This window comes from Pezoporus flaviventris, unplaced genomic scaffold (genome assembly GCF_033815535.1).
Source record: "Pezoporus flaviventris isolate CSIRO_AGI_PZ_B2104156 unplaced genomic scaffold, CSIRO_AGI_Pfla_v1 ptg000001l, whole genome shotgun sequence".
Lineage (NCBI taxonomy): Eukaryota > Metazoa > Chordata > Aves > Psittaciformes > Psittacidae > Pezoporus > Pezoporus flaviventris.
This window is the reverse complement of record NW_026892549.1, coordinates 63,879,139-63,903,219: the sequence shown is the minus strand read 5'-3', so window position 1 is coordinate 63,903,219 and position 24,081 is coordinate 63,879,139. Positions and strand designations below refer to the sequence as shown.

At 40.2% G+C, this 24,081-nt stretch overlaps 1 protein-coding gene across 1 annotated transcript; it reads left to right on the top strand.

Annotated features, from left to right (window-relative positions):
- The first annotated feature begins 1,430 nt into the window (after nucleotides 1-1,430).
- Nucleotides 1,431-22,850, top strand: GTF2B (general transcription factor IIB). The gene is made up of 7 exons (XM_061462405.1): nucleotides 1,431-1,573; nucleotides 4,044-4,150; nucleotides 13,918-14,051; nucleotides 19,736-19,882; nucleotides 20,019-20,148; nucleotides 20,713-20,994; nucleotides 22,346-22,850. Exons 1-7 carry the CDS (start codon nucleotides 1,557-1,559, stop codon nucleotides 22,477-22,479), a joined length of 951 nt encoding a protein of 316 aa, XP_061318389.1. The 5' UTR covers nucleotides 1,431-1,556; the 3' UTR covers nucleotides 22,480-22,850.
- The last annotated feature ends 1,231 nt before the right edge of the window (nucleotides 22,851-24,081 follow it).

The window sequence follows — 24,081 nt, the reverse complement described above, 5'->3', positions numbered from 1 at the left end:
TTTGACTGACATCTGCTATTTTAGCAAAATAACCATTGCCTAAATCAACAAAGGACCTTTAGAGATACAAGTAAGAGCCAGTGACTCGTTTTCATTAATGTACTGTTCATTGTGTTTGCAAAGGCATCTAAATATCTCATTGAAATTATGCTGGTATTATTAGCAATGTAAGAATTGCAATTCCCCATTTTTATTACTGACCGTAGCTAGCATGAGATACTTTGTGTGGAAGTTAAAGAAACTCCAGAATGATGAATTAAGTTTCAAAATAGGATTACTGTTGTAACTGCTGTGATGGGAAAGCTAGTGAGCTTTCTGTAAGTTATTCAAATGATCCAGTGTTGACAGAGATGTTAGCAGTGGTATTACCATCTGCCACATCGACTGCTTTTTCCCTGCTGCTGATGGGCAAGTGTTTGAAAAATTGCTGCAGGCTGGGAATAAAGAAATCCTGAGATATGATCAGTTGTATTTATTGCAACATTTCTGAAAGTGATTGTTTTGCTCTGGTGGAAATTCAACTCTCAGTTCTAGTTAATGAGAATAGGGTCAGGGAGGGACCCGCTGTTGACAGCCATTGGCAGATGATCTTTTGAATTGAACAGATTCTGTGAGGAGTCAGGACAAACCTGGAAAGCTTGGTGGGACTGCCCATGCTGATGAGGCACATCTGCTGCAGATGCAGCTGCGTACACTTTTCAGAGCTTATGGGGAGCTTCATACCACATGCTGTATTCCCATTGACTGCTACAGTGATTCTGCTTTCATTACTATTTCTTCTTTGGAGTTTGTTGAGCATGTATGAAAAAGGTCATTGCAAATGGAGAAAGAGATGCTTTAGATTGTATCTTAGCATCCCCTAATAGTTCAGCTTTCTTTTATTCCAAAAGGAATTAACAGAATTATCAATGGAAAAGCGTTTGGAAGTTGTGTGATAATGAATTTAACTCAGTATTAGCAAGTATTAAGGAAACTTTTCAACCCCATTGAATTTTCTTCTTTAAGCTAGCAAATTGAAAAATACTCTTGTTGTATAGTGCAGGCATGGTCTTAAATGGCCTGAGCAGCCCTTTGTATCTGTGTAATAGATAGCCTGTTTACAACTGTTCAGACTTCAATCCTGATCATTTTAAAGCATTGAAGTAACGTCAGTTTCTATTTCCTGCCCTAGTCATCCCTCTCGTTATCAGTGAGGAGGGGCTCATACCAACGGGATAAGGTGTTGGCCTGTTTTACAGCTTGAGCTTGAAAATTTCTTGTTGTTGCTAGATATACCGACTGATTTTGCATACGGCTAGTCCCTTGGGGCGTAACGGTGTAAACTGGAGCCTCTGAGCTTGCATACGGGCGTTTGAGCCGGCCTCGTTTGATCGATTAGATCCAGAAGGCGAACCCTAATCCGCAACCACCATCCCGCATGCTTTGCCGTCGGGAAGCGCCCCTTCGCAGCACTCGTAGCGAGCAGGGCAGGCCCCGCCCCTCCGCCGTCCTTATATAAGTGGGCCCCTTGCGGCGCCGCTTGACTTCGTTCGGCTCTGTGGCAGGACGGAGGCAAGATGGCGTCCACCAGCCGGTACGGCAGGCCGGCTCCGCCGCCCGTCCGGGTGGAGGCGGAGGCGGGGGGGGGACGGGGACGGCGCCGCCATCTCTCTCTGCCCAGGAGAGGAAATGGCCGCGTTGACCCTGCTGCTGCCTGGGGAGGGACCGGTGTCTGTAGCTCCGTGCTCTCGGTTCGTGGCGCAGCCGGCTTCCAGTGTGTCGGGCCGCCCTGTGCGCTGTTCCCGGGCCGGCTGCAGGGTCGCGGAGGGCTAGGCCTCTCTGGGCTGCTCCGTGTGGGCTGGGCCGAGCGCGGCCGGAGGTGGGGAGCGCCGGGGTTGAGCCCGCCGATTTGCGGCTTCGTGGCGTTAGTAGTCGGCAGCGCTCTGAAGGGAAGTGAGCGTTTTGGTGGGTGTGTGTGTGGGGGGTGTCGTGGTGAGCCGTGGCGTGTTCGGGGCCCCTCGGTATTACCGGCGCTGGTGATACAACCCTTTATCCTGTAGGGCCAAGCGGAGCGCGGATTGCTCCTAGCTCGGCTGGGCTGGAGATACGCCATAAGGCCGGAGATCGAGTGCCCTTCTGCGCAGGCTGGGTGGGCATAGCCTGGGCGCGGAGCCCCCGGTGTCGCTCATGCTCAGCGCAGCCTCTGAGCCCAGGCGTCTGCTCCCTGGTTTGGCTTCAGGTTATCGGGTCCTGAAAACAGCTTTTAGGCTCCCACCCTAAATCCGTACCGGTACTAGGGGGTGGCCAGACCTGTTGAGTATCGGGCTTTTTCCCTGGAGATGCATCGAGGTTTTCTTTCAAGTCAGAAATAAAGGGAGGTCCATGGAGCGGGACTGCGGAGTGCCTCTGCGACTCCTGAACCCGTCGTGGCATCTAGGGAGTGCTTCCTGGTACTCTTACTACAACGCGGCAGCTATTTGCTGAGACGGACATTTACACACGTGCCATACATCTTCCTTTAGTATACTGAATCGAGTATAGTATACTTAAGCATATTGCCTTAATTTTCCTTTAGTGTTTCGAACCTGTATGTTATAAGAAGCACAGTATGTGTATATATAGAGAGATAAAGGAGTTAAAATTGGGATAGGAAGACTAATTTTCAGAATGCTTTGTGAAGGTAATGTCTAAACCCGAACACCATTAGTATTTTTTCCAGGCTTCTGGATTTGTTTTCTTTTGCTTAGTGTGTCACTAGCCTTTGGGTTAAAGCCAGATGTCAAATGATGGTGCGTGCTTTGTCAACTGTGTTCTTGTCATGAAACTACTGGCTGGGAATAGTGAGAAATATTTTAAAGAGCTTCTGTGTAGTATTTGGATGTAATTTACATCTGAAGATCTAGTATGTACATGCTCTTTCTGGAGGCTTTGTTATTAATAGTGATGTTGATTTTTTCAATTTTCCTTTTAAGTCTTTCTGAACAGTTACCGGATTAAAATGGGATGGTTTTCTACTTTTGACTCATCAGAAATACCTAAAGAGTAAAAATTTAGATGGAATGTATAGGTTAGACTGAAATAATGGACTAGTAGAGAGGGGAGAACTCAGATAAATTTAAGTTTTGATAGGATATTTTCTGCAATTGAAAGGATTAGAAGTTATATTTTGGCATTGGTTGAGGTTGGTGGGTGCTCATGACAAATTCTTTGTGATCACCTTCTGTGCGTTCTGCGTTTTAGCTCGAGCAAAACGGTTTTGATGAACATACGGGCACCAATTGTAGATATTCAGTTTTGAAATGATTGATTTTAACATAATTACTTAACAGTCACTAGTAGCTTGAATGAGGTATTTACTTTTAAAACACTTGGTTATTACCCTACTGTTGTGTTAAATGATGCTAATGCTTTATAGAAAGTTTTTTGTATATCTGCTGTAGTTCTTAAAGATGCATGAGTGTGAGATCCGTATTAGCAGAGCAGTTTTCTCATAGTCCCCTTCATGAGCTGATTGCTTTTGTTAAGGTACAACATTTAATGAGTGGCTTAATTTAAAATGGGCTTTTTTTCTTCAAATACTGAAAATACTAAACCAGTGATAGAACCAGGTATTTTCTAAACGTGTATGTTGTGTTTGCAGTACTTCCCGATTTAAGGACCTGGTAAGTAATACCTGTCTGGTTAGAAGGACTGAAAACATTCATTTGCAATGAAGCAATCACCACTAGCTTCTTGGGGAGCTTCATGTAGGGATAGACTGCGAGTCAGACTGCACTTAGTCAAGTCTGTTAATTAGATTTTTTATGTTTTAATTTGGTGTGGTTTTGGTACAAGGATGCATTACAAAAAAAAATAGGAGATTAAGATGACCCGAAGTCTTGATTGTTAAATATAGTGTTACAGCATTTAAAAGGTGAAGTTCAGGTGTTAAGGTTAATATTCTATCATTTAAATGACTAAATTCTGTATTACTAAAGTGTTGTTTTCAGCAGGGAACTCTTCCACTTTTGGATATGCAGCTGCTTGGTTAAAAGTAACAAGTGCTTCTAATTTTTTATTCTTAGCTTGGATGTACTTCCAAGAGTGACTTGCCCGAATCATCCAGATTCCATTTTAGTAGAGGATTACAGAGCAGGTGATATGATCTGTTCCGAGTGTGGGCTAGTAGTAGGTAAGTAGCTGTTCTACTGTTGTGAATTACCATATAACCTGTGTGTGTAGATTTGTTTTCCCACAAAACTGGTATATAGTACTTTGAGTATTAAAAGCCTTTTTCTTCATGCCTAAATGTTTTATGATGTTCTGTTGGCTGAAAGCTTCCTGTTTTGAATAGTCTGCCTGTTGGTAACTTCTTTCATTATGAAAAGAGCAACACTCTTTTTAAAGCTTGAAAATATGTTGTAATATTGAATTAGGGTATTGTGCTGTCTAGTCCAGTATTCTGTCTTTTGTAATGACTGTTGTTTCAGACAGGAAGGTATAAGAAATGTAACAAAAGCTCTTTGTCAAATAACTTGCTTAAAGAAAAAATTAAAAAAAAAACTGTTTTCCCTTGGTTACAGGTTATCTTCTGCCTTGGAGGAATTATCTTTATATCCTTGCCAGCACCTGTTCTTGTTAATTGCTTCTCCTAAGGCTTGCATGACTATCCAAAGTAAATATCCAGTTTTTCCTCTGGAATTCTGCTGAGCTCTCTTACTCAGTTAATGTGGCAGCAACTTCCACAGTCTAAACTGTATTCTGAAGTATAATGGAATAAATAAAATGAAAGTAATTTTGAATAAGAGGCAGAGAGAACCATGCTGTCATAGAACATGCTGCATGTTCATTTGCATGTATCTTTCCTAGGATGAGCATCTTGCTGTGCATCTTCTTGTCTTTATTCCTTTTGCATGGGAAACTTTTCATGCTCATGTTATGGTCATTCTTTAAACCTCATTTATTTCTATTAATTTTTTTATACATGCTATGGCCAGAAGAAACTCCTCTGTTTTGAGGGTGCATATTCAGGTTATTTGTTCAGTGATGCTAAATATTCTTCTCTGTCCCAGACTATGGTGATTTTCTTGGCTCTTGTACTGAATTCATGGTTTTCATACAGGTATTAGCGTAATGCTGAATGTTAAATAAGTTCTGGCAAAAGTAGTACTAATTTAGCTAGGTAATTAAAATAAGTTCCTTTTTATGCAAAAAACAAGCATCCACATAGTTTATTAAAGTAAATGTTAAAATATTGAACCTGGAGTACCAGTTTCCTTTAAAATGATGAAACCATTTAAAATCAAGGGGGAGGACTGTTACTGGATTTGTTAAAAGAAGGGCTGGTTTAAGTTGCAGAAATTCTGATAAATGTAATAAATTTGCTGGTTAGAAATTCAAATAGCCACAGCAATATTTCCTCTTGAAATACGGTAATAGGCATCTAAGTTACTGCTTTCAAGTAGTTTACTCCATATTCAGCTCTCTGTGTGGCTGCTATACGAATTGAACCGAAATGTAGAAAAGCCCATGTCCATCAGTTAGCAACTTAAAAGTAATTCTGGCTTTAGAAGAAGAGGGAGTGGTTTTGCTTGATCCATTTCACTGTTAGGAACTTGGGAGCTTCTCAGAAGTCTCAGTTCATGTGCCTTCTGTTACCTAGTCATAAGGTATTCTTGCTTCAGAGTTTTACGCTCTCTTCTGAATCAGTAACATTGGAGACTTCTTGAACTCAAATCATCAATATTTTTGATGAGCAGCATCATTAATATCTTTACAGAAACTTTTGCCAAGTTCAGTTTTCAAAATGTGTTTAAATGGTCTTAGTCTTCTTTACAGCTAACATTAGGGTAAAAAAAAAGTAGTGTGTTTTTCTTTAAGCATGCTGTATATTTTAAGTAGGCCTTTTTACAGATTTATCATTAAAAGGTTTTAACATTTCGTGATGCTAATTGGTCTCATTCTGTCTTGCCTTTCTTCAGCAATGTGGTTTACCTGCATGTGTTCAATTCATTACCTAGGGTATCTAACAGGTAGTTTGGAAAAAACACAAATCAGATGAAGATAAGTAATTGAAAAGTGCATGAGCAAACAGAAGTGTTTATATTCAATGTTTTCTCTTCTGGTAAGATATTTAGAGAAGGAGAAAACCAGCTCCAGTTCTTGATGCCTGTTTGTGGGTAATGGGTGTGAAATAGCGATGTTTCAAAGGAGTGAAGGCAAAATTCTGTTCCGAGTGAGAACTTCTGTGTGCTTGTTTCACATTCCTCGATACAAGTTCCCCTTAAGAGGGAAGATTTCATTTCCTGTTCTTACACAGAAAAGTTGTGAAATTGAGTTCCAGTGCTTACCCAGGTCATCCTGTGTAGCTGATGGGAATAGGGACCCCTGAGAACATGTCTGGAGGTGGGCTGAAAGTTAGTGGGATCTTTATCACTGAGGGGGATCAGTTTGAACAGTCAAAAACCCAAAAGACTCAATATACTTAGTAGCCCAAGTGTTACAGGTTTACTTGAAAATACTGTGATATTTTCCAGAGCTCTGCTGGTGTATGTGGGGCTCAATGCTAAAGGCTGACTTTGTGCATTTATTTTACTGTTGTGTTTAGTAATGTGATTTCATTGATTTTATTTGTTTTTTAGCACAGTGTAGCTGGAATAAGATGAACAGTCTTTGACAAAGTGTATTTTCCACTTGAGGTTTTTCTTGCTTGCTATGGCAAAGTACTACAAAGTGTGAATTAAATGTACAACTGTGTCAAAGGATAAAATAGCTGGTGCGTAGATCATTTTCAGGATTGTGATCAATCTTCTGGGAATATGAGATGGAACTAGCGTCATGACTGAGATTGTATTAGGTCTGTATTGTAGATACATAGATTGTATCTACAGTAGATTGTATTAGGGAAAGAAATGGGTAAGTTTGGGAGAGTAGGAGGCTAGGAAAAGGAGAAGCTTATCTCTTTAGCAGTTGAATTCCATGTCTTGGGCAGAGCTGTTTATTGGAAGTATTACTTTTTTAAAGGGATTTTTTGAAAAAGTTCTTTATTCAAAGTTGCTTTTTACTTATAGGTATTGTTCTTAGTGTCTCAAAATGGAAATTTGAAGTTAAATCCAGTATGCTGTTTTTTTTTCTTTGCATTTTTTCACTTGTTTGGAGTAAACTGCTGTTTTGCTGTGCAGTATTGAAACAAATCTTGTCATGTCAGTATGATTGAAGCTGGTGGCTGGTTTATTACTGCTTCTAAATACAGCTTCAGTCTGCTAAAAACTCTCATCTGCCTTTTCATTGTTACCTTTCCTGGGTTAACTTGGGTTCCATCTTTTCATAGTAACTGTTTCCAGCTTGTTAACTTTTCTTCCTGCTTACTGCCTTTTACATGAAAAGCTATTGGAGACTTTGGCAGTTATCCATGGATTTTTGATGTTAGCCTGGAATAGCATGCATCTAAAATTTTGCAAGTATATGTCCAGGATTATCTGCTGTCATAAGTCTGTTTTATTAGCCATAGTTATCTCAAATCATTCTAGGATGTATGGTAGAGTCAGTGTGCTGACTTAAGAATTCACCATTCATTCTTTAGGTTTGGAGAAGTGGTTAGTTCTGTGTTAATTTAAAAATATTGACTGTGTCTCATTCTTCAGACAGACTCGATGGGGGGAGAATTATGTTGTTCAAGAACACAAGGCTAGTATCTCTTTCTTGACAAGTAAGTATTTTACTTGCAGCCTTTTTTACTACCTAAAAGGTAGTAAGTCAGCTGATAAACCCAAAGGAGCTGAAAGCAGTATCATAGTGGAATACAAGTAACTGAATTTTCTCAATATAGCAGGGTGGTGAGCTGGATCTCAGAGCAGAGTAAGAGTGATTCTAGGGGCATGTACAGCTGTGTAGCATCTCGGCTAGGGAGGAACACATTCCTGATCTAAGACATCCCTTAACTTCTCTGTAGTTTCATTACATGTTGTCTTAGTGTGCAGGAGTTGAAGCAGTGAGGAGTTTGGGAGAAGTTAATCTGGAAACAGAAAACAGTTGGAAACAGAAGTCTATTTTCACCTGATAAGAAGCTTTGGATACGTAGCAACTTGTTAAAGTTTTGAATCAGATTCTGACCTATATTCAAATGTTTATTCCAGATTCTGTGTGTACCTGAGTGTTCAGTTAGAAAATGTGTGTGTGTGGGGGAAAATGTTCCGCAGCTTGTAGTCAGCAGCGAGGCTGTTAGGAAATGCTGTCAGAATATTTGGTATGGCTGATGCTTCTGAAAAGTTTGAAATCTGAATGGTGCATCTTAAATTCAGGTATGGTCTATGAAGAGCAGACAAGATTTAACTGTGCTGCAGATGTTGGGGTTTTGCCTCTGCAGTATAATCAATAAGTGGGAAGGGGTTTTGTGGTTTCATCTCTGCTGGCCAGTCCATTACTCAGGTTGTCTATCATTAGGGCTAGGATTGATTACATCTATACATAGTTGCTTGTTTTCTGAAAACCAAAGAAACCTTTTTTTTATCAGTTATTGGTGGTATCTTCTAAGTGGAGAAGGTGCCCAAGTATTTCTGCCTTGGGTCCAGCAGAGGCCAGTTACACCTATTCTAGTATCTTTGTACCTCCAAGTGCTGAAGTCTCTTCATATTTGGATGTATGTTCATGGTTATTTCTTTCTGTGAGTATTACCAACATTTAAAACTTAAGTGTGAGGTCTCAATTTAAAGTATTTAAATAAAAAGGCATAGATCTTTAGAGGTGCACCTTTATATCTGATTACTGCTTCTGCACTTGGTATTCAGAGGACTAAAAAAATGTCTGACAGAAGTTAGTCCTTGCCGAAAAACCTCTGTATCCACAGGAAAACTAATTAGAAAGGATGCTGATACTTAAATTCTGAGTGTGACTTTTGCATGAGCGTTCATGGATGCTTGATTTACGCAGGCAGTTCATAATATGAAGTAAATAATTTGCCAGCTTTTTTCAGTCAGCATTTTAAATAGACTGTGTTATAGGTCAAGCCCATTTCACCTTTAAAGATGGGTAACGGTTTTAGCTGTTTCAGCAAGTATGTTTGCAACAGTGGAAAGTTTAGATGCCGAAAAGTGGCATGTTTTGTCAGGCTTTGTGATAAGCTCTGCTCTTGTTATGAATTTTCCTGGAGAGTGGAGGAGACTTTCTAGTTAGTGGGTTCCAGGCTGGGAACCAAAGGTGTTTGAGAGCCACTATGAAGAATGTTTCCATTAGTTGAAGTGCTAGAGTTTATCCAGTGGAGTAACAGTAACAATTGAAATCATCCTATTTAGGGAATGTTTTTTCCTTACTTCCTTATCAGATTGACAAAGCAATTTAGGGTAAACAGGTCTACAGATGACCTGAACTCCTGATGGAAGAAGAGTCCAAAGCCTCTTATTTCTGGGATGTGATGTATAGCAGGTGCATGGCTTTTCATTAAGATTCTGCATCTTGGAACATCCTTTGGAAGTACTAGAGGTGTTTGTCTTTTAAAGGCCACAAGTCCTGGAGGGGTTTAACTTCAACTGCCCAGACGTCCACCAGACTGTTTAACATTTTTACTCCATTTCCTTCCTTCAGAATTATTACAAGTTGATGGTTTAGGAAGCTGGAAGTCCTTTGAGATTTGTCATTATTTTGATAAGCAGGAGCTGCTCAATCTTCTGTCACTTGTTTGCCTGCAGCACGGTACTGTTGTTTCAATCCCTAATTGCTTATAGGTTCTGTAGTACCTGTGATGCTGTTGATGACTGTAAACTAGTTGAGGTTTTCTGTTGGTTTCTTCGTATGTTTGTTTCTTGTTTTGGTGGGGTTTTATTTGGTTGGTTTTGTTTAACCTGTATTTGCTTAAGCCTGTATTGGTTCTGTTTCTTATTTCAATCTTGTGAATAGGCTGTTGGTGATAAATCATTAACACCACAAATGCATTATTAAAAACAAGATAACTTTGTAGTTTTGGAAGTTATAAAGTTGAGTACTACTGTATGGGGCAGTGTGTAAGCTAATAAGTAAGAACATGGGAGAGTAGATATCTGGAATGCTCTGTCTAATTCTGGGCTCCTTGGTAGTAGAAAGGTAGAGATTTGCTGGAGCAAGTCCAGCAGGAGTTTCAAAAGTGATTTAGGGGTTAGAGCATTTTCTGTATGAGCCATAGCTGGGACTGTTGGCCTGGAAAACACAAGGCCCAGTTCAGCTTGGCTCTGTGCAGAGTTACATGTCTTTACAATTCTTCCCATCTTGTAGCCTGCTACCAAGGATTTTCATTACAGTTTGTCTCAGCACCTCATTACTCTGGTTAATAAGGAGTTGACTGAAATGAATTGTAATTCTATATCTTACTTTTCTTAAATTTGGCATTGTAAAATGCTTTTAATTAAAAGTATAATGTATGTGCTCACTAGATGGCAGCAGATTCCTTAACTAACTCTAAGAATGAAACATTAGGTACAGTAAGTATTTAAAATGCAAAGAAACTTTAATACCATATTTGTTAAGATTAAAATATTAGTTCATAATATATGGAACTTGATACAGTCAATGGACAGCTAACACTGAAGCTTCCCTGGAAGAGACTTTAAGAACATACCTTCTCTGAACTGTTTCAAGACTAGATATGGAAGTTAACATTACTTGAGGCTTGAATTTTATCCTATTTCTTGTTTTGTTTAAACATCTTCAATTTGCAGCTGTATTGTCTTCATGTAACATAATACAAAATGGAAAAAGAGAATAAAATACTTGTGTATTATGAGTAACTGCAGTGTTAAAATAGCTGGGATTATTTCTCTAGAAATATGTAATTGTAAATTCAGGGCTTATTGAAGGAAAATATTTTCCCTTGAGAAATTGCCTTCTCTGTTAAGGGGGGGGGCAAACAGATATAATTTTAAGCTAAATTTTAGGAGTAGTTAGAAATGATATTTTACTTTCTGATACTGACCCGAGTTTCCTCTTGTGTTTCTGTAGCACATGCTCTTTGCATTTGGCAGTTGTGAAGAAAAGCAACCTTGGTCTGGGGTTTTCCGTTCTGAATAACAGTTCTGCATTTCCCTAAATGAGCTTTTCATATGGTGGGTAACCTGAGTCAGTGAAGGTTGCAGTGTGTGTTTTCACTAGAGCCTGTGTGACAGGCTGTTAGACTGTATTTTAAAGAGTAACTGGATACTGGAAGTGTAGTTGACAAAATGAAATGGGGCAATGGAGGAACACTCATGATCAGAAAGATGCTTCAAGGCATCAGTCTGAAGGTGGTTCCACAGAGATTTGGTCCTGTAAACTGCTTTTTTTTGTATGTAATTTGGAGGAGGAAGCTGAGACCAACTCATTGGTTTGAAAGCTTAAATAAAGGAGTGTCTTGTGTAACCACATCCAGTGAAGCTTGTTTTTGTTCAAAAGGACTGCATCAAAAGGAAGTAGTGAAGGGGATAAGCAGCCACTCCCATACTTATCACAGCTGGTTACCATTACCAATACCAATATAATGGTGATGTGAGAAAGCAGAGATGATTTTTATAAGGTACTTATTGGAGGCTTATTTTTGACTCTCTTTGACTGTCAGGCCCATTTTCCAGGTGCTTCAGGACCTGTGTGTGACCCAGCCAATTCAGCTTAGGACTTGAAATGTTACCTCAGGGCCAGTCTTTAAGGCTGGTTCCTTACACAGTTTTTTGTAAGACTGACTTAAGTATTGCAAGACTTTGTTTTGATCACTTAGGGTGGGGTTTGATTTCATCTGTACCAACATCACAGTTCCGGACTGGCTCTTATGCTTTGAAGAGTTACAAATGATAAATGCCACGAGGTTTTTGTGTGTCCGTGTGTTGAATGGGATGATCAGCTGCTTGTAGTTGAGTATTTTTTCTACCTATGAAAACCTTTTGGCCTATTTGTTCCATTTTTGTTCCTGTTTCTAGCTTGTGTCACTTTTATAGAAGGCTTTTGAAAGGTGGAATGTACTTCCTAGGACCTCTGTATGCCTTAAATAAGACTGAGCACATACAGGAAAAACTTCTTTTCTTCAGTAGCAAATTTCTTGGCAAACTAAAGGTATTTGCTTACTGTATCTTAATTACACAAATGCTTTATATTCAGTGATTTGTTCTACTTAATCTTTTCTCACTCTGAACTAGTAGTCTCAATCCTCTGTTTGTAATATGTTTGCCAAATCAGGCAGTGATATAACTCTTTTTTGTTAGAGCAGGAATGGTTCACAAGTTGCAAGAAGGCAGATCCCTGAGTGAGTCATTTAGGTCATTCCCACTTGTGTGGAAAAATATTACATCATTGCCCTGTACTCGGTGTTCTATTTATACCATGCCAGAATTTTAAGTACATTTTGCTTTTTTTAGACGCTGTAAACAGTATTAGGGGGTTGTCTTAAAGTAAAGTTACTGCTAGGCCATAGAAGGAGCATTACTGAATCAAATACTTACACAGTCCAGGAGCTAGAGGACATGCTGTCTGCTAATTTAAGCTTGCAGAAAGAATAGATCTGTGCCATTTTTAACTCTGCTGTATTCTTATCCTTCTAGTTTATTTTTATTTATGTATGTTTCTCCCTCTATTGGTTTTCATTAGAGCAGTATATGAAGGTGGAGCATAGCTGTTAGCATGTCTGGCAAGTCTTCGTGAGAACACCTCCAACCTAACTCTAACCTAAATATATTCTTTTTGTTTGTGATGATTCCTTATGATTCATTCACAGCTTTGAATTTCAAGCATATTCCTTTATGGTAAGAATAATATTCCTCATTTGGAATAGATATCCCCTGTGGTAATTGTGCAGTTACACCACTGTCCGTTGCTGCTATTTTTTCCTGTGGCTTTGTATCTTGTATTTCTATTGTTTGAAGAGTGCTTTTGTCTGTTAACTTATATTTTCACCAGCTCAAATCAGCCTCTGTGGTTTCATCCTGAGACTTCCATACTGAACATTTTTCTTGCAGTCAAATCTACTTTTTTTTTTGGCAGATGTTTCTTTTATAACACACTTAAACACTGAAAAAGATAGTGAATTTTTCTTCACGTTTAGCAAAGCAGGGTGACAGTTATAATGTATAATTATAATGTAGTTTCTTCTGATATCCTACAGAGCTGTAATCTGCTTTACTGCAAAACACTAAGAAAAGTGTTCCTTTTGTGCTTTTCTGTATGTGTTTTCTTAAAACTTTCTGTAATATTGCTCTGTAGGCAGCACTTTTGAGATGTAGCTTTTACCAGACCTGTGAATGTTGTTTCATTCACAGAATGTGTTTAGTGTGTTTTTTCTGCTTACTCTGAATCTTTAGTTAAACTCTTCCAGGTTTAACAGGGTAGATTGAGTTTAAAAGGAAATAGTTTTGTATATGTATATTGTTTGATGATACTGTCAAGCATCATAAACAGTTGGGCAGGGTCAGACCTTCTGTCATGAGCAAGAATCAAACTGCAAGATGTCATTATGGTGGGTTAGAAGGTGGTATCTTTTGGAGTACTAAGCACCTGGAGTTCATGCTCAGAAGTGATTTACTACAGCTTAATAAGATTGTACATGTGAATTACCTATCATGCACAGCTTTGAACACATGGCAAATGCAAGCAAACTTGTTATGTTACAGTAACTTACTTGTCTAAATGCTGCAAATGTTGTAGGCAGCCACAACCTCCAGCTTGATATCAGGGTCTTGGTTCCTTTTGGTATTGAAGACTTCACAATACTCTTTAAGGATAACTATAACATTCTAAGTTCTGGATGTGTTTCTCTGTTTTCTCTGCAGCTCTAGTTGCATTTTGCTTTTTTCCCATTGACTTCAGCTTAACTTGTAAATCCCAAACATTTTGGTACATTGTCCTGCAAGTTACCGCTCTGTTTGGGAATGCCAACGGGCTGCCCTCTTCTAATGGAGAACTTGGATATGTGAGCTATGATATTTAATAAAATATTTCAAGCTCAATGGAGACTGTTGCTTTCTGTGAACTCAGGTGACCGGGTCATAGATGTAGGATCGGAGTGGAGAACTTTCAGCAATGACAAAGCCACAAAAGATCCGTCTCGAGTGGGGGATACCCAGAATCCGTTGTTGAGTGATGGCGACTTGAGTACAATGATTGGCAAGGTAACACTTAAAATATTACATTTTACAAAATTTCAGTGTTTTTATGTCAAGTACATTTGTGTACCTGCAGGGAAAGTATTCAGAGAATGTATTTACAAAGAGATTTTGTCTGTAAAATGCAGCTCTTTCCTGGGGGTAGCAGGGAAGACCTGACCCCTTCAGCAGGGGAAAGCTTTGCAGTGCTCTGTGATTACTTGCCACTCCTTGGTATGCTGCTATAAATAGAAAAGCTGATATTGCAGTCTTTAAAGAAACCCTTTGACTTAGCCTGTGTATTGGGGATGATTCTGAAATAACAGATAATTAGTTTTGAGGTCTCAATAGCTGGTACTGCCCAACTTGAACTGTCACATTTTGGTAATAAAATCTGTATCAGATTAATATTAGAGACCTTGAGTTCTACATGCACATTGTGCATGTTCTTCCAGTTAATATTCAGGCGCTAAATGTAGAATTCTTTCATGGTGTGAGTGCTCCAGAAGAAAGTATATAATGTACATTTGAGTTGAAATTCAGTGGTACAGCCATTTCCCCTGCAGTTTCCCCTGAGAAAACAAGCAAGGTTAACTGCACAAATGCACTGCCTTTAATGATTGAAGTAGTGACTCAGGTAAATTTTCATTGTTGTCCTTTGTGTTCTGTTTTTTTTTTCTGCAAGATCCAAATTGATTTTTGTGTGTTTCTTGTCTATTTCATGAGAGCTGGTCCTCAGCTCTTTGCTAATAAATAACTATTAAATAATGTATTGCTGCTTTGTGTGTGGAGGTATATGCACACTAGGGTTTCTTAGAAGCTTTTGTTCCAGTGATGTTGCTAGGGTGAAGAAGTAGATGTACTTAAACATGTATGGATGGGTGTATGGGTACTTCTTGACCAGGAGTTCTTCACAGAGATGAAGTCACCTAGTGAGTACAGATACAGACAGCTAATTTTTCACCACCGGTGAAAAGGAAACCTTCTATTCAAAGAATTGTCCAAGTAGGTGCTTATGTTTTGGACAACTCCAAGCATTGCTGCCCACCAGATTTTAGGATGCCTTATGGTGGCTTTTAGAATCCATTCAGGCAAACAAATTTCTGTACTGTTCCATTAAAAAGGTTGGTGTTGCTAAGTAGCTTTGTGAAGTAGTGTTATAGAATCACTGGCGTTTTAATGTGACCTCTATAGGTCCAGAAATATTGTAGATACCGGGGCTTGGATTTCTGTTGCTGATTTGTATTTCTGATCTTTATCACAGCTGACATCTTTAGAGACAGGTGGAGAAATGGACTGTTTGCTCCAGGTTCACGCTGTTGTCTTGTTTGGGGCCTGTATAAGTACAGGGTTTGTTTCTGGAGGCTCAGTTTGATTCAGTAGGTGGGATAACCTTCTGAGCTCTTTTAAGAACCCCTGTGTTCAAAAAGATATTTCAGCTAAAGGTATAGAATTTGTATCCAGGTGAACAATTAGAACAATTAGTTGTGCTGTTAACCCTCTTCTCTCTGGAGGCTGAGATCCTTGTATAAAATAAGAGGGATAGTAGCCTTAGAGAGGGAATTGGAGATAGACATTCAGACAATTTTGCTGTAGCTCAGAACATCTGAAATAAGTATGAACAAACTTGCCATAGTAAGGAGTGCCACTCAGTGGAGACAGGATGTGGGAATGTCCATCTGGCATGAACCCATGAGAACTGTGAATAAAAGCATCTCGGTACTGGAACTACCAGGATCAGATTGGAGAGGGTTATCTGTCCTGCTTGGGTATTTTATTTGCACAGGGAGGAATTGCAGAAGAGAGACAGGAAGTTGGTAATCTGTTTGACAAACCAGGATGTGTTCTGTACAAGAATTTGTGTTTGGTTTGCCACTGAGCTGGGACTCTGGGATGTCAGCTCATTGATGTGGACTGTGTGTCAGGAGCTGCCTTTTTTTCCCCCAGAGAACAGCTTGTATCAGCAAATGAAGAGGTCTCCTATCAGTGCAGAAAGAGCATGAATTTTGCAGCAAAACTAAAGGAAGTACTACCTTTCTGAAGCAGTTGTCTGAAGTCCCTGCCAGCAGCAGGCTGGGATGAGGATTGACCTAGATATGCACAGTGGTTGAATAAGGGTGAAATTGGTGTAGTCAGCAGGAGGGTAAGTAGTATCTGACAGAGTAGAGAACAGCCTTCATGATGCCAGAGAAGGAATCGGGGCAAGATTGTATTTTCTCAGTTAACAACAATTCTTGGAGTGGCCTGGAATGGACCCCGGATTTGTGTGCCAAAGATCCCTTTAGCATGGGGACAGGGAACAGAGATATTCCTTTCTGCTTGAGGTAGAGCTAATTAGAGATAATAGGATCTTTAAATCAAATAAACCACTCCCACCACCAAAAAAGCCCCTACTTCAAAATACAAACACAACCCGTGCTGTGGAAAATCCAAAAGAGAGGGACATTAATATGATGTGCAATGAGAATTATCAGATCTGTTGTAAACTCCTGGGAATGTAGGTGGAAATGGAATCTGAACCACTTGCGAGGTACAACAGTCAAGTTCTGATGACTGGCTATTGCCTTGAAGTAGTAAAGGAATGGGACGGTTCTGCCTCACAGAATGGTTTGTACTCTCCTCTCTGTGCTGCTTCAGGACTCTCTGCTAGGAGTATGTGGTCTTTATCAACTAGCAGCAAAACAGAGGCTGCTTTGCCCATGCAAAGGGATTAGTTAGTAATTGGTTTTAGTACTTAAGGGACCCATCTGTCTGAGGCAGCAACAGTCTGTTCAGGAGGAAAGATTAATGTGTCTCTGAAGAAGAGGACGAATCGTATAGTTGGCTATATATATATAAACTATATATATAGTTTGCATTTGTCAGACAGATCTTTAGGATACTGGCACACACCTGTATCTCCAAAGGTACTGTGTACTGTGTTTGTTCTGGTGGCCAATGCAGGTCAATTGGAGGTGTGGTGCAATCTGGCATTAGTTGTGACTTGACTGCCTGAAGATTTCAGTTCTTTCTAAAATCCTCAACAAAAAGAGCAAGCAGCTTCTAGAACTGCTGTGATGTGAACAACTCTTTTCTAAGAGAAAGCTTTAAGATTTGCCACTTATCTTGTGAAAAAAGTTGTCTTTTGTCACCCTTTGTAATTAATCCATTAGTTTTTGTAGTAACTGCAATTACAAGAGAATTTAGGTTGGTCGAACAAGAAACTGGTGCAATCTCTTGGTACAGAATTCCTATCCTTTGATCAGATGCCTCTGTAAGAAAGCTGGTTGTTGTCAGACTGTGTGGCCTGGATCTAGAAGTGCTATATTGAGAAGCAGTGGCAGGACATCAAGGGCTGATGGTTGAAAAGAAAGGCTCTGTCAAGCTGTGTGAGCTGGTTGTACTGGGCAAGAAGACTGTCAGATCTGGGGGCATTCCTTGGCGCTGTGGGTAACATCAGGTCAATGATGTGGATGATACTTCTGCTCTCAGCTATTAAAGGCGTACAAAGCTGCTGGTTGCCAGCACCGTGAACCAACCTCTGCTGTGCCCCTTCAGAGATCGCCACTGTTTACTGGACTGTGTTTTCTCACTCTACCTGTCTTTGAGGCTGTTTCCAGGAATGTATCCATGAGGTTTCTGCTTTGTTTGGAAGCCAAACAGGTAGAACTTTGACAGGTACCTTTTTTGCTGAGATGGGAAAGGTATAAATAGATGTCTTGTAAAGGCCACAACAGTAAACAACACAGTTCCTAAAGTCAATTTGATTTCCACTATAACTGTCTCCCTTCTGTTTTTTCCATGAAGGGAAGCAGATTCCTAACATGATTGTCAGGGGCTGAAGCCAAAAGGATTGTCCCTCGATTGAAAGGTGCAGGAGGAAAGTGATGGACGCATTTCAGTAGTAAATGCAGGGAGAGTGGTTGTGATTTACCTAAGTGGTTGAGATGGAAGAGTATTTTCTAACCCTTTTATAGTTGTGAGCTGTATGTTGGGTATGACTCTTGGGAAGTGCTCATACCAACAGGGTATGTAAGAATACTTGCCTATAGCTGCATTGGTAGCTTCAATATACATAAGCAGTTGTTCGGAAGAAAAGGTAACCGTAAGCAAGAAAGGCAAACATGAGAGGTAAAGGAAAACCATTACTATTATTACTACTACTGCTAATGTTCTGGGTGCTATATAGTGGACCAGGGGTAATTCCCGTGGTGAAGAAGAATACTTGATGGCCCCAGTAACACATTGCAGGCCTATGAGTGGTGGCCAGGAAGGAGCCTTTCAATTTGAGAATTGTGTATATTTGGGCCAAGAGAAGTTGTTCTGGCATAATTGCTAAAAGAAAGGCCTAGTGTTGCAGATATGTTTGTAATGCTCTTTGTGGTCTCACGTTTGTGCTTGATTCTTGTTCTTTGTTTACATTTAAACCTTACTGGTAACCTTTGGATAGTTGGAGGTGCTCATCCAGTCAAGGAAATGGCATTGCCTTTAGAGCAGCCAGGATGTTGTTCCCAGGATCATTTCTGGGTGGTTTTTTTTTTTCCATCTGAAAGGATGTTTGAAGGAGTAGGAAAAACCCAAGAATGATCTTTGAATCCAGCATCTCTCATAGAGAAACCTGGGAGGGAGGATCCTGTGCTGGAGTCCTTTCTCCGCAGCAGGATGTGTGTGCACCCCAGGTATGGGTCTTGCAGTAGAGGTCTGCAGTGTCAGAAGTGGGGTGTAACTGGAGTCCTTGGGTGTGGGGAAGTGGAACAGTGTAAGTGAATGGTCAAGAGTGAGCATTGTAAGTGTCAGCCAAAGAATATGTATTAAATGCAGATGTGTACCAAAGAGATTATAGAATTAGAGGTTTCAAAATCAAAGGGCAATTCCCAAGAACATGGATCAGGAGAGAGGAAATGAGCTCTGATTCCATCTGGGCAGCTCAGAAACATGGCAGTATTTACAGGCATGTTTGCTTATTTGATGGCTTATTGAAGACAAAGATTTTAGACCTGTAGTTGGGCAAAATTGACTGCATATTTAATAGAAATATGCAGTTTTCACTTTTGGTTGTAAGGTACAAAGAAAACAAATGCATGTTTTAAGCTTGTTTTGAAGTTGCCAAGTTGAGTTGGTGGCTCTTGCCTCTCGAAAGAGCTAAAGCTCTTCTTTTAGGTTTTCCTGGAAAGGCAGAATATATGGGTATTTACATTTGCCACAATTAAGGCTTGCAACTGCTAGCAGCCACAATATCATATTGGTTTTGAATAGGTCATTGGTTTGGATGTTCTCTTTGCCTATGCCTTCATTTTCATAATTGAGTTGTCATTATAATAGCTGTATTCCATTTGGCCATAAAATTAAGTTTTCTTGACTCGCTGGTCCATCACAGTGCAGATGCAGCCCAAACGACGCATGGACCTCAGTGTTGGTGGCAGGAGTATTGAGATGCGCACACTGGCTACCGAGTATTCATTTTATTCTTCAAACTGTGTCATGAGGAGAGAAAAATCCCTGTGTACTCCGTTGTCCTCAGAAATCAATTCATCATTTGAGACTTGTGCCAAGTATAGAACCTGATATTTGGAACGCTGCTCAATTGTATAATTTACTTCAGTGATGTTCATTTGCCCAACTGTTGGAACCAAATGCCTTGAGTTAAGATGTATAAAGCTGGAAGATGTTTGCTCTTGAAATTAGGAGGAAGTTGCTTGTGTTTTATTGACAGTAAAATGTTCTTCTCTCAGGGCACAGGTGCAGCAAGTTTTGATGAATTTGGGAATTCCAAGTACCAGAATCGCAGAACTATGAGCAGCTCTGATCGTGCAATGATGAATGCTTTTAAAGAGATCACCAACATGGCAGACAGAATCAATCTCCCTAGAAATATAGTTGTAAGTTTATGTCTCCTGTCCTTAAATTGTTATGGCATTGACTTGGTTAGCATAATCTAATGAGCACATGAATTTTTGATACTGCTGCTAATTAAATGGCCTTGAGTTAATTAAATATAGTCTTCTTGCATTGAAGGACCGAACAAATAATTTATTCAAGCAAGTGTATGAGCAAAAGAGCCTGAAGGGAAGGAGTAATGATGCTATTGCTTCGGCTTGTCTCTACATAGCCTGTAGGCAAGAAGGTGTTCCAAGAACATTTAAAGGTAAGTTTTTGGTGATACAGATTGAATTTTGCTATGAGTAAAGGTCTAGTTACTGTCACTGTAGGAGGTTGGTTTTCTCATTCCTGGACTTGGTTGAATTGGTTTTTCTGAGCTATAGGTCACTTTTTGGGGAGGGAAGGAAGGGAAATGTGTGGCACTTCTGGAGTAGGCTCTCAGGCACGGGTCATAATGTATTAAAATAGGCAGCTGAAAGTCATGCTGAATGTGGGTGAAACTTAAAAGGTTTTGCTTTGAAAGAATGATGGGGACTCATGAACTTAAACCAACAGTGCTGCAGTAAATATGTGCAACTGGTCCCTGACAGGGATACAGCTGCTTCTGGCATTGAGGGCCAAATTCCCATAACCAAGCAAACTGTGTTAGCTCCTTACAAAAAACATTCACTGACTGAAGTGACTGGGAGGTTTCACAGTATACAAAGCTTATTTAATGGTGGTGGTCCTTGTGACATTGGCCTTCTTTGAGGTCTTAATATATTGAGAATCAAATCTGACTGTTTTGGGGGAACAGAAGCCTGAAGTTTAATTTTTACTCTTCATTTAGAAATTTGTGCAGTGTCCAGGATTTCAAAGAAGGAAATAGGCCGATGCTTTAAACTGATTTTGAAGGCTCTTGAAACCAGTGTTGATCTCATTACAACTGGAGACTTCATGTCAAGATTCTGTTCCAATCTGGGTCTCCCCAAACAAGTACAAATGGCAGCAACACATATTGCCCGTAAAGCTGTGGAATTAGATTTGGTTCCTGGGAGAAGCCCTATCTCTGTCGCAGCTGCAGCTATTTACATGGCATCACAAGCTTCTGCAGAGAAAAGGACACAAAAAGGTAAAACCTCCTTCCTTTTTATCTTCCTTCCCTATGTCTTACTGCTTGAAAAAGAATTGGACGTTACTGAAAAATTTGGATGAGGTCTGTGCAAGGAGTGATAAGCTGCTATTCTAATTGCATACAGCAAGGACCAAACCAGGATCTCTTGCTCCCCAAATTGAAAACAGTAATTTGCTATGCTCAGTATAAACCAAGTTCACTTTCTTCTGGCCCTAGGAGTTGGATTCTTGAATGCAGTGGACCAGTGCATTCAAATTAGCGTAATTTTAGCTTTACCTGTGCTATTGGTATGTGTACCTTCTGCGATAAAAAAACTCCATATGCAAACCAGGGGCAGTCACATGTAGTGTTATGGCTTTAGATTACAGTCTTTAATCAGTCTAGGAGCCAGGGAATCACCTAAGCCTTGATGAAGATTGGAAGTGGTGGGACAGCAGGCTTGGATAATAGATCACCTTTGGCATTACCCTCTTCTGGTACGGTAGCCCTTAGGAAGCCAGGAGAGAGTTCAGGGCTGCTCTTGAGCTCCAGAACAGTGTGGATCAGCTTCTGGAGCTGAAGAGAATTGTACCTATGTGGGAGCAGTACATAGGGAAGGAAAGGAGCCAAGGCTGCAGTGGTAAAACTTGGTGTAACAAAGGGATCCAAGTGGTAGTAGCTGGCTGTGGGAGCTCTTTTGATGTGTCTAGTCTAGTTCAGATAAGAAACATTTAAAATCTAGCAATTTCTTAGTGGAGAACTGCTTTTAGGTAGAGAATATCTGTAAGGTTGTGGTGCCTTGTTCTGCATTAATCACTGCTATTCTGTTCCTGGAGCTTTTGTCATGGTGACAGGGTCTTGGGCATGTGAGTGATCTAGAGCTCGAACAGCATGGTGCCTTCATCCTTGCTCACATTGAGCTATTGGATTGTCTCTTAAGAGTGATTGTTAAAACAAAATACTCCACACTCCATCAGTGTTCTCAGACAATGCTTTTGTGCAGTTCAAGGTTTGAATTCCAAATTTAGTTAAATATGGAACAAATTTTAAGTGTCTGTTCATCTCAACCAAGTGTTTCCTCAGCATGCTAAACAGTGCTCCATGCCTCTGACACATTTCTCTTGGCCCTCCTCCAGTTTGAAACTAGTATTATTTCAAGGTTGATAGCATAAATTACATTGTGGCATGTGAGAAGACAGTTAAACGTACAAAGTATTAGTCACTGCGGTTAAAACCATACTTACCAGGCTGCTGGGAGAATTGGGAATTAAGCAAAGTGTGTAGCACTTGTTGATAAATCATGCTTGCTGGTTTCTTCTACTCAAACAGCAGAAGTGGAAACTAATCACTTCTCTGTTTTTTGTCTTAGAAATTGGTGATATTGCTGGTGTGGCTGATGTTACGATCAGACAATCCTACAGGCTGATCTACCCTCGAGCTCCAGATCTCTTCCCAGCAGACTTCAAGTTTGATACCCCAGTAGACAAACTACCACAGCTGTGAAATTGTAGAGATACTTTCAATTTCTATTAAACCCCCCCTTATTTCCCCAAAACCAAGAAACTTCTGATTTTTTTGCCTATAATAAAGGATGTACAAAGTGTTAATATTGAGTTTTCATGTTGTGGAACTGGAAGGATACGGAGGTGGAGCACAACTGCTGGGACGCAGCACACATTCCAAGGGTAAACAAACTTGTTGTGTGGCATTTTGTATGTATATATTAGTGGAATGAAATATTTAATGACTGTCACAACAAACTTAATTTCATATTGTTGTACTGATTTAGATTTCTTTTGTAGGCATCTAGTAAGATGTATTTTGGAAAACTGAAAATAAGATGTAATTCCCAAATAAACCATTTTCCAAAAACACCACTTTGTGAACATGACTGCAACTTGACATGGGGTCAGGGGCTGCTTCAGTGCTCTTGGCTCTCCAGTGTGGCTTTAGTATTGGTAGTAAGCCGCACAGTTGAGTGGGTGACTTGACCCAGAGTGCAAGCAGTAGCTTGAGAAGTGGTTAGAATATTTGCACAAGTGCTGCTGGGTTTGTGGGTTGTTGTGAAATGATGAGTGCCATCCTTGGCCCTGTCTCTCTGCTTCGCTTCTGTGAATTTGGCAGAACCAAGTAGCTGAAGAGAAGTGTAAGGACTCTTAGTTCAGCTGAATTCCTGAGAGCTTTGGGATGCAAGGTACTGCACAAAGGAAGGTAACAAGTATTTCTAGTAAGTTTTTGTTGAACATCTCACCCTGTAGCTTGGCTGGCCAGTGGTCAAGCTTTTTGTGCTGTTACATTCCAAGTGTGAGCACTTCCTTGTTTGAAATGATGGGCCAGGTGCTGAGGAGCAAAGGCCAGAAGTTATTCAGCCCACCCTTCTTCCCCCCCCCCCAACTAACAGCTTTGGAAACTAGCTGCCTCTTGACAGTGTCCCTTTGTGTGCAAAGCAACAAATGCACTGAACTGGGAGTCTTTTGGTGCCCAAGTTAATTTTGTATCACAGGTGCAAATTAATTTGAATTACCAAAATGAACAGCTGAGGGATGAGCTTGCTCTACATCTGGTCCTCAGCCAGCCAGAAGGCAGTGCTAACAGCATCCATTGTCAATAGCCCCCACTGTTCTAGTGCTGGTTTAGTTTAATCCTCTTGGGCCGGTTGAGACTATGGCAATGTGGCAGCTCAACATTTTATTCCCTGTGAACAGGAGAGGCAGCACAGTTGTGTTACACTGCTAAGGCTGTTGGTTGCAGTCCTGAAAACTGGTGCAGATGTTGAAGGTGGTGGTCATGGTAGGTTGGAGGGATTGTATTCTAACAGCTAATATATTTCCTTAAACTTTGCTGCAACACTAGTACCTGGGCTTTCTCTGAGCTGCTTGACCTTATCCATGGGAGAAGGTGAGGTGCTTTGTATCGGCAGGGCCTGACCTTTAATGTACTGTTACAGTTTGAAATGCAAAGATGAAGGTTATTTTACAGTGAATGTACTGTAGAGCAGAATGTTAAAGCTACTACATACAGGTTAAAAATGGCTGAAACTTAGATTTACAATAATGCTCTTACTTGAAATGCTTTCAGGCATTATGCAGAACACTTGACATGTGA